The following is an 11022-nucleotide window of genomic DNA, read 5'->3' as shown; positions in this document are numbered from 1 at the left end:
TTAGTATATATTAAAAAGCTAAGATATGAATGGTTTTGAATCCAATTTAAATCCTATGAAACAATCAGAATCGCTTTATCTTAATAAAATTATTATCAAATACCACATCCTAAAACTGATGAACTTTGTCTGTTGAGTTGTGTTGGGCATTTTCATAACTACTAGAAACCATGACTTCATGTGATGTCGTCAACTGATAAACTTTGTCAGTTATTGTTGCGACACATTGTAGTTGGTAGTATAGTAGTACCATGAACACGTGAGTTGATTGTCGAGTTTGAGCACAAAAAGCAAACTTCAGACTTGTGACTTGTCGAGTTCGTGACAAAAAGCAAATCTGAGACATTCAGCAAGCTAAGTACCAATTTATAACTATACAAGTATAACTTTTATAGGTTAAGTGCCCGTAAATGGGTCAAACAATAGCTCAAAGACTATATATATATATCGATTTTAGATAGATATATTGTGTGTATTCAACTTTTAAAATTTGTTATATATATTTGGAACTAGTGATTTACAATTGGGAAATGACACCTTACATGGATATTAAAGTCCACATATATGCGGATCCACAAAATAATAAATTTTAAAATTTGGATACACACAATAAATCGATCTAACTTGATTATTTTAGTTTGAGTTTGGGACATTGTCAAACACTTTACCCAATTTTTATTACGTTTTTGTAGCCGTATATGTAACGTATAAATGTTAATTCGAACTAATCAGACTTCTTTTTGAGTTATGTTTCCTAACATTCAACTCAAGCTCACCCAAATCAAACTTAGTAGCAAGTCGAATTGAGCTTACTTAGTTGAGTATATATGATGTATATTCATTTTGCTTTTAAGCTATTCAATTTTTTCCAACTGAAGTTGACGATATTTCTAGCCGAGCTCGAACTTAAATGAAAAATGACTGTCAAGCTACTAACTTCAAACTAGACCAAAAGTGATCAAGTAGAGCTCCTAGAATCAATCAAACTATACCGTACCATGATAATTCGAGTAGGCCTTCAATACACATTGTAGTTGGGGAACGGATTCCCTAAGGTTATCCCAACTTGACTTAGGAAATCCTCTCCCCTTTGAGACTTGTCGAGTTAAGCAAATCTAGAGACATTTAACGAGTTAACTTTGAATTTATATATATAATTATAAAAGTATAACTTTTATAGCTTAACTGCCGATAAATGGGTCAAACTATAGCACAAACACTAGTTATAGATCGAACTTTATATATGTATATTATACATGTGTAACAACATTTAAATTTTACTATTTTATGATTTGATAAGGTTAAATATGTTTCAAACTGGACATGGGACCATATACATACAAGTATACAACCTATATACGAAATTATATATGAATCCATAAAATAATACAGTAACTTTTTAAAAATAGATACACGCAATAAAGCGTTTGACATATTCTCTAGCACTTAACCCAATTTTTATTAGGTTTTTGACGTAAATGGGTCCGTATATGGTTGTTTCTTTAAATAAACGTTTCTTGTCTAGCTGTTAGTTTGGGATTGGAAAACTTTTAAATATTAATGTCATTAGTTTTGAATAAAAAGTAGCATACTACCCATGTTGCAGTGAATACCATTAACAGTGCGTTCGATGTCGTGATTATTAAAAACAGTATAAGTAGGCAATCAATTAAGTGAAATACCATAATAATAACGTAGCTTCAATAGTAGTCAGCATTAACAAAAAAAAAAATACATGTGGCAATCAATTAATGAAACTCTGAGAGTTGTTTAGATATGAATGCATTTGAATTTAAATAAAGAAGGGGCAATTTTGTATATTCGTATGGTTACATTTTTAACACCATGAGAAAGAGCATTATTTTTATTATAAGATAAGTATAGAAGTATGGGTTGTGATCATTTGAAAACTAAAATTTTCATGAAAACTAGAAAACTGACCAAAGCACACTGTGATCTAAATTTAACACAATGTGTTTTTAGAAAACACATTGTGTTAAGTTTATATCACAGTGTGTTTGAAAATTTTTCTCATTTTCACGCGCTATCAAGAACACATTGTGATTTAAGACTTTAACACAATGTGTTTTTATAAAACACAATTAATACACATTGCGTTAAATTCAAATCACAGATTGTTTTGGCAAGTTTTTTAGTTCTTACAAAAATTTTAGTTTTAAAATAAATATTTCACATATAAATATAGATAAGTGGAAATATAGTTAAAAAGTTAAGCATTAATATTATTTTTGGATTGACTTTAAACATTTAGTGCTTTGAAAAAATTCTTTAAGCTAAGGATGGAGGGAGTGGAAGGTTCATCTTTCTCATCTCCCTTTAACTATCCAATCAAAATAGTCCACTTCATTTCAACCCTCTAACATTTTTTCCAACCTTTTTTAAGTGATAACCATCACTCTCAACATTTTTTTTCACATTTTATTACGAATAAAAAAAACTACAAAAATAAATCGGCAATCGGTGTTGGTTAAGTCACCGGGTCATCGAGATGGGATAAATTTTGTCTCCCAACGTGCTCTGTAAGATCATATCGAAGACGATGATGACCATCTTCATCTTCTATCTCATCCACTGCATCATTGATGTGTAAAATCTAGTCTTAAATTTATAAACAAGAAAATACTAATAGTTAGATTTTTACACACAGGCAGTGTATCTTATCATGTATACTAAAGCTATCAGTAAGTCCAGGATCGAACACAGGAACTGATTTAGAGCAAGCGAGTTTAATGCAGTTTTAAAAAGAGTTTTGGATTTAAGGACTCCCGTCACCTTGGTTTTGAAAGCGGTTAGTTAATTTGAAAAAGTTAGTAATTCCGTAGAATTAATTGAAAAGAGAAATTTTAATATCAATATTAATTAAAAGATCATCTACTTCGACTCCATGACACAACTTATTTAGGTTGCACTTAAATGAAGAACCAATTCAAATATAGTGCAACCATCATTCAATTGTATCACTTCATCTTAGTAGATAATTAAAGATTTAGCTACTCATGATAAGAAAATTAAACTAATAATCATCACATAAATAAAACCCATAATAATAATTGTATAGTAATATATTATTAATAAGTAACTAAAGATAATAAAATAAAAGAGTTTTAAAAAAACAAAGGAGAACTTGGCTCGCGACTAAATTATGTTATTGCTCCTAGCTCACGAACAAAAGCCAAAAAGGATTCTTGCTTTGGCGGCTATCAACTCACGCCCCCAGTCTCCTGCCGACCTCCTCCAAAAAATCTTCGTACAAATTAATGATCTAATTGTTTCTTCTCAAACTCTTATATCTTTGCTAAGCACCTCTATATTAATTATGATGAATCTTGAATATATAATGTTTTTGATCTTAACTTGAGGACTACTTCTTCCAAAATCCCCCCTCGAAAACTCCCCTCAGCACCTCTCAAAAATATATATATATATATATATATATATTTATATATATATATACATATATATATATATATAGTGGTTTTGACTTTGGGGTCAGGTAAACTCTTCTGCTTCTTTCGCCAACTCACAAAACAAAAGGCCAAACGGCCTTTTTGTGTTTTCTTTCTTTTCGACCCAATCCCACAAAATAAGCTCCAATTAAATGCCCAAGTGATAAAAAACCCATTCTTTCTCTTATTTTCTTTGTAGTCCACGTAATGAAATATGTACTCGACAATTATATATACATATTAAAAACTAAAATTGGAATGTGAGGGGGAGTTACTGTAGCTAAAAGTACTCCCCCTTTAGCATAAGATACAAGCCTTTAAAGCATACAACATAATTAACGAACTTAACGACAGTTAGGTAACAGACTTAACGACTGTTAGGTGACGGACTTAACGACCCTTATTTTCTTTTTTTTACTGTAGCTAAAAGTATCCCCCCTTTAGCATAAGATACAAGCCTTTAAAGCATCCAACATAATTAACGGACTTAACGATGGTTAGGTAACAGACCTAATGACTGTTAGGTGACGGACTTAACGACCCTTATTTTCTTTTTTTTTTACTATATAACTTTTACTTTTTAAACTTTCCACCAAATTTTTTTTTTTTTTTACATTTCCCCTTTTACCTTTCGTCACATAGCTCTTGTTTTTTAAAACTTCCAACATACAAACTTTGTTTTTAGGTATAAAGTTTATTAACTTTTGTACTTTTTTTCATATAACTTTGTTTTTAAACTTTGCTCTGAAAGTTTTCTTTTATTTTCTTTTACGATATAACTTTTGATTTCTAAATTTTATTACCAAAGTTTCATTTTCTTTACTTTGAACCACAACTTTTATTTTCTTAACTTTTGTCACGCAAATTTTGTTTTTCGGCTTAATGTTTTTGTAACTTTTATCACCAGAGTTATGTTTTTCTCCCGGGGCAACGCCCGGGTAGAAATACTAGTTCCAACTAAATACGAATAGTACAAGTCATCAGCCATACCATCAAATTGTAAAAACAATATATTGACTATCCATTTGAGCTTGGTTATCTTCCAACTTGCAAACAACAATGAAACTTTTTATAAACTTTTTTCACATGGACCTATATTTTTAATAAATCATTTATTAAGTATCCAAAGTCCATAAAAAGAAGCATAATTTATGATAAAAGAAATGATATCGCGTAAAATAAATATATATATATATATATATATATATATAAAATATGCGATATCATGGTTATAAAACACTTGAACTCCCGTATCCGCAATACGAACCAGTGATATTGCCCTTCCACCATCCTTTATAATCATGTTGTGCAATATAATACACGCGTGTACAATGTGAGTTTCGGCCCTATATATAGAATTTCGGCCGTATCCACACGTGAGCTCGTACCCAAAACCGCTCGACGTAGGTGTGGGTTTCGGTTGAGTTTGTCGTGTCGTCTTCAACCGCGTCAAGAACACTTTGCAAAAAAGATAGGCTACTACCCGTGGATAAATTCGGAAACGACAAAGGAATTGAAAATTTTGAAGCTGAAGAAATCTCTTCGGACGACGATGATGATGAAGATGATGAAGATAATGGATCCATATGATGAAAATATGTGTTTGAATTGAGAAAAATAGGGTTAAAAATGGTGTTTGATTTTGTTTTTGGTGTTATGATTTCGGCCTTATATGTAAAAAAAATTTTAAAAAAGAAAGTTTCACAGACTTGTCACTTTATACCCCTGGAGCGTCTAAACTTACACTGCAAGTCCCCAACGGTCATATGATCGATTGAAATAGTTTTACTTTGCACCCTTGTCTCCTTCATCTCCTCTTCAGCCTTCCGCGTGCTTGAAGCTCGCTCACCCCATCTCGCATAGAACTCACGATCGTGGCACCCGAACCTGACTGAGCTCGCTCCATTTCTCTCCATCTCGCATCTCAGCTCGCTCACGAGTCCCTCCCCCTAAAGTAATAGGGAGTACATTTGATCTTGTTTTTTACTACGCAATATTTTTATATCTTCATAGTCCAACACCTTCACGTGCATAGCACGTGATCCTAGGAGCCTTATTTTATGTTTGTATGGAAACCTGAAATACACATAGGATACTTATGTATTTACCAAACACAATGTCGTTGAATTGCTTGTGTTTGACTTGTATTATATTATTCCAGTATCATATCCCAATAACATATTTTCCGTGTTCTCATTCATATTTTCGCTAGGCACAATATAGATTCGATAACATATATATAGAGATCGAGTCTTTGACTTTTACATACACATTGAGCTCAAAATCAACTATAGGTTATTTTGAATATATGTGGAAAGGATGAGGTTATGGCTTTCTATCAAGAGTTGCAAGCATGATGTTGGTCACATTTTCAAGGATATCAATTTCTAGTTTGTGTCATATATGCAGCTTCAAACTCATCAGGGGCGATACCAAGAAAAAACGAAATGAAAAAAATAAAAAAGTTGACGAGAAAAAAAAAACAAGATGAGACAAATTTTAAAAATTAATGAGAAAAACTTTAATTAAAAACCATAAAAAAAAAAAAAAACTTAAAATTTCAGTGACAAAAAATTAAAATTCCAGAGAATATTGGTCCCTCTTGCCCTTTTGATAACTTCTTTGTTCACACTCAATTGTTATCAATGTTATTTATATATTGTTGGTGACATTTCTTACACTCCACCGTATAATTGGCCGGTAGGAAAGGTGAATTTCATCGACTCTAGATGAACTTCTTAACATCAAAACCAACTTGATTGGCCTTTTTTAACTATCTAACAACTTGTAGTTAATGCACAAAGACAAATAAAATCCACCTTAAGGAATCTTATAATTATACCATCATATCGTAATGGTAATACATGCACGCCATGTCAAAACGTAATAAGATAGATTTTTAAGTACACATGTAATTAAATCTCGTAAATGAAAATTTACACATAAGACACTCATAGAGTTTTTCTACCATTATTAAGTAGGACTAGCTAGTATGCGTTGCGTTGATATTTAGTGTACGAGTCTACACATTTGTTTAATACTTTTTGTTAAGTTTTGTAATTATATATGACCAACAAGATGAACTAGAAAAACAACTTTTCCTGTTGGTCAAAGTTGCACCAACACAACAATGCTATATATGCATGACATTTCTTCCACAAAACCACAAGAAACTCATGCATCAACAGCCATTGCATTTCATCCAAATGATTCACCAGAATTCGGGTTCCAAACACATCAGTAAAGTATCAAAATTGTAACTAAACGCTAAAACGTCTCAAAATAAGTCAAATGGGAGTTGTCCATATACGAAAAAAAACATAAATAGATAAGAATCTAACGAAACAAAATCCTAATATCACAAATGTACGTGCGGAAACATGCTGCTCGATCTTATTTCCTACTCCATTAGCATTGTTAGCGTTTGTGCTGTCCCGATGAACCTACTGCATAAAATTAAAGCCAAAAAAAAACAAGAAATTATACTTAAAAGATATATACAAATTCATGAAGTAGAACATATCATAATATTAATGTACAATGTACATTACCTGCGGCTTGTATTTGCTTAGTAGCAAGCTTTAATTTTGTACAATTTTTTTTTTCATGACTTAGCTAAAAGTCATGAGTCCATTGAAACTTTGCAATGACTAGCTTCTAGCCCAAAGTCAGATTTTTGTTCTTTGAGCCATGGACCAGCTTCATCAGACGAGCTTTGAACTGGACCATTTTGCAGGACCACCGAACCATCACCCGACCAACTCTCTGATAGCTGTTGTTCAGTCAAGATTGGCTGACCAAACAGCACAAACACAGGTCTTTTCTTATCTTTTTCGTAGTCGTCATTCTTTTTCAAACTTGAATGCAAGTCAGTGTTCCCCATTGGTAGCAAGCTAGAGACTTTTTCATTGGTTTCTTTCGTTTTTTCTATGACCGGTGAAGAGATCTTACTCAAAGGGTCATCATTATTCAGCATCTCTAATGGGAAAGACGGAATCTTTTTAATTTGGGGATTTTGATTAGAATCTGTTTCCAATTGAGAACTATTATGCCTGGCTCCCTGGATGCTTGTGGGAATGTTGTTGGTAGCAATGAGCGACGAAATAAGAGGGAAATCGAGAGGTTGTGGAATTCGGGCTTTTTTTCTTGCAGGAGAAAAGGGTGAAAGATGGATTGCCGGCATGTTTGACACCATTTCAACCAACCATGGGTTTACTCGTTTCACGTTTTGTAACAAGTCTGGTTCATCCCATGTTACCTTCAATCAAATAAATGTAAATCAACATCAAACCAACAAAAGATTTTCAATTCTTTATAGAAATTCAAAATTCTCCATTCATATATTTGTTTATGAAAATCAAAACATGCTATGCCTTAATAACTTGTATGATTCTTGATTTGTTTGTTAAAACTGATCTAATGATATGTGTTTGAGTGACAAACCAAATAATAAGCTCTTATAAACATATAACTAGAAGGAACCATATTTATAGAATGTCAAAATAAAAGAAAAATTATTACCTGGAGGAGCCTCCAAGGAGAATTAGGCCAATGGACTTGATCATTGACATGAACTGAAGAAACTGTCCCCATGAACCAGCTTATTCGAGATGAATCCTCCGTCTCAAATGGCATCTTGAACCTCATCCCTGGACACCATTGGATCCTCATTGCAGCCATGACAGTTGAAGCTTTAACACAAAACTCAGGAGTGCTTGCCCTTGGGTAGTAAAAAACCTCGAAAGGCTTACCATTTGCAGCTAAATTCGCAGCTTCTATTACAGATTCAGGGCTAAGTTTCCCTTTTGGGTTCTTAAAATACTGGTTATTGTTCTCATTTTCCCCTGCCAACCCAAAAAATCCACCATTATTGCTTCCCCTATTTGCCCTTCGAATCCCGACACAAAGTTCACCATTATCAGATCTAACAAACACAATAGAATCACCAGCTACAAGCTTCTTATTGTTGACAAAATTGCTCCAGCCAGTCGTTAAAAGATGTCTACGTGGAGTCCCTCTATAAATATGCCTAAACCTCCAAATCTGTCCATGAACATCCTTAGCTTGAATGGTTTGTACCGGTGGATCAGCCGCGTAATCCAGCTTAGGGAATATCGTGTCAGCGCAGTACCTAGGTACCGAGAATCCACCACCATTGTTAGCATCCGATTGAGTCAACGTCTTTGCAAACGACGTTGGATTCTCTTGATTCTCATTCTTGTTTTGACCAAACCCTAAAATTCTATCATCATTATCAAAAGAACCACCAAAATCATTATGGTTTTTCAATGGGACAAGTCCCATTTTTACGTACACTTCATCTGTGTCAGGATCCGCCATAAACTTTATCGCAGATACCTGACACAGAATGTAAGGCGGGATTCTCGGGAAATCCCCAAAGTTCACATTCCCCAAAGCTGCATGTTCAACATGGCCTTGTGGAAAGTAAAAAACCTTTGAGTACACTAATGGCATTTGCACCATCCCACCAGCACAAGCATGCCATAATTGTGAATCCAAGCTTTTTTCCATAGAATTCATCACACTTATCATCATGAAATTAAAAATCACAAACTATCCCTACAAAACCACAACAACAAAAAAAAAAATGTAAGTTTCAATATAAACAACAAATAACTTAAAACAATTACCAATTCAAAATTACAAACATAACTCTAAAATTTTACTTTTACTTTTTTTTTTTCCTTATAAAATAAAATATAAATTCATAATTAGTTGATTATAACTATCCAGGATTTTTAGCAACATGACAAACAGAACAAAACAAAATCCCCTGTTTTGTAGCAACACATAACAACAAAACCTTATATTTTCCAAACATCAACCTATAATAACTTAAACTTAACTAAACCTAAATACACATAATAATATAAAAAATATTTATAAAATCATCATCACCCCAGATTTCATAACAACCAATCAAAACAGATCATACATATAAACATACACACCTAATGTTATAAAGATTTGACGCCAGTAAATCTAATCCAAACTTTCATAGAACCAACAAATTTTTATTCCTATAAATCAATCATAAAGAAAAAAAGAGAGAGAAAAAAAACTGACTAGAATTATTATGGTTAAAAAGAAAGTGAAGAGTTATGAGAAAGTGTGGGTTAAAGAATGAGTGTAATATATATAAAGAGAAAAAACAGAAAGAAAGAGATATAGACAGAGACAGAAACGGTCACCTTAAAGCTTTGTTGCCGACCGGACGGTGGCTTACAACAGACAAATATGGTTTTCTGGTCTTATATGCATTTGTATATATATACACATACATTCACATTCACATTATTATTATTATAGATATATAGATGGATATAAAAAAGGGAGAGAGAATTAGAGATGACTTTTAAATAACTTACTTCCAAGTATTTCGCTCCCTCTCTCGACATAATAATCTGGTTTTGTTTTTTAAATAGATAGATTTATTATATATAGTAAAGAATATTAATATTAAATAATATTTTAAATATGAAGAATTTGAGTCAATCAAGTTATTGTTGGATACAAATAATAATTTTATTTTTTTTACGTGTATATATGTTGGAATAATATCAAACGTGATAAATTTTGTTTGGAATAATATGTTGGAAAAAATAGTAATGACAGTCCTAAGGGCGGTCACTAACAACATATTACATGCTTAAAAACTTGTACATTATATATTAAAAACCGTCCCCTGATTTTTCTAACAGCAAGGTACAAATGTTAATGTATTCAATTAGTTTTTACTAACAATTCGAAAGGTTGTCACTAACAAAACCCTAACTATAACTATGATTAATATAATCTATTTGTTTTATAATCCAATTAATAGACAAGCTTGCTAGGCATGTTCATAAAGTACATTTTTCGCTTATTGTACATATCTAATGTAATGTAATGGCTTTATGTGTTTGCTCATATTACATGTATCTACGAAATATATGGTTTCTTAAACATATTTATTTGTGTTAACTTATCTATATTGTTTTTTTTATATAAGATAATAACAACTAAAGCCCACAATAGGACAAATAAGTTGCATTTCGAATTTTACTCTTTTTTTTTCTAATAGCAAAACACTAGAATATGACATCACAAGTTAAGGCTGGAAAGAGTAAAGCGTCCCCTCCATGGCACGTCCAAAAAATGCTTGGAACGCTTCGGGAATGCCCAACACACCGTCACGAGGAGCGTTCCATTCAAAAAAATTTGTTGGCTCGTTACAAATCGAACGTTGCTTTCTTCTTTGATAACAAGCCCCAACGTCTCTCTTCCCCCAAACGACTAACTTTTTTAATTTTCAAACAACCACTAAAATTAATTTACAAAAACAACATCCCTTCATTTTTAACTTCAAAACAAAATCAAACATACCTATTTTCTCCATCTCTATTCTTCCATATCCGAAAATCACTTTTCACAATTTTCTTATCAAAATGAATCCAAACCAATTCAATCAAAACTGTCAATTTTCAAGCCCCAATAACCCAAACCCACCCGACATGAATGACTCAAACCTTCACCTAAAACCTCATTTATACTA

The 11022-nt window shown here is 32.4% G+C and overlaps 1 protein-coding gene across 2 annotated transcripts; it reads right to left on the bottom strand.

Moving 5' to 3' along the window:
* Positions 1-6644: 6644 nt before the first annotated feature.
* Positions 6645-9810, bottom strand: LOC122587313 (auxin response factor 16-like). 2 transcript variants are annotated; one of them, XM_043759445.1, is made up of 4 exons: positions 9680-9810; positions 7989-9047; positions 7019-7725; positions 6645-6910 (listed from the first exon to the last, which is right to left on the bottom strand). In XM_043759445.1, exons 2-3 carry the CDS (start codon positions 9021-9023, stop codon positions 7090-7092), a joined length of 1671 nt encoding a protein of 556 aa, XP_043615380.1. In that variant the 5' UTR covers positions 9024-9047; positions 9680-9810; the 3' UTR covers positions 6645-6910; positions 7019-7089. The 2 variants fall into 2 exon arrangements, with proteins under 2 accessions (XP_043615380.1, XP_043615379.1); XM_043759444.1 differs by having other exon boundaries at positions 6645-6913; positions 9680-9798.
* Between the last annotated feature and the right edge of the window lie 1212 nt (positions 9811-11022).

This window comes from Erigeron canadensis, chromosome 2 (assembly GCF_010389155.1).
Source record: "Erigeron canadensis isolate Cc75 chromosome 2, C_canadensis_v1, whole genome shotgun sequence".
In the NCBI taxonomy this organism is placed as follows: domain Eukaryota; kingdom Viridiplantae; phylum Streptophyta; class Magnoliopsida; order Asterales; family Asteraceae; genus Erigeron; species Erigeron canadensis.
This window is presented reverse-complemented; position numbering and strand designations above follow the sequence as displayed.

Bases quoted from the DNA above. Each gene is read 5' to 3' on its own strand.
- LOC122587313 (XM_043759445.1), bottom strand. From the start codon at position 9,023: ATGATGATAAGTGTGATGAATTCTATGGAAAAAAGCTTGGATTCACAA. The intron at 7,726-7,988 runs GTAATAATTTTT...ATTTGATTGAAG, and splicing joins CTCCTTGGAGGCTCCTCCAG to GTAACATGGGATGAACCAGA.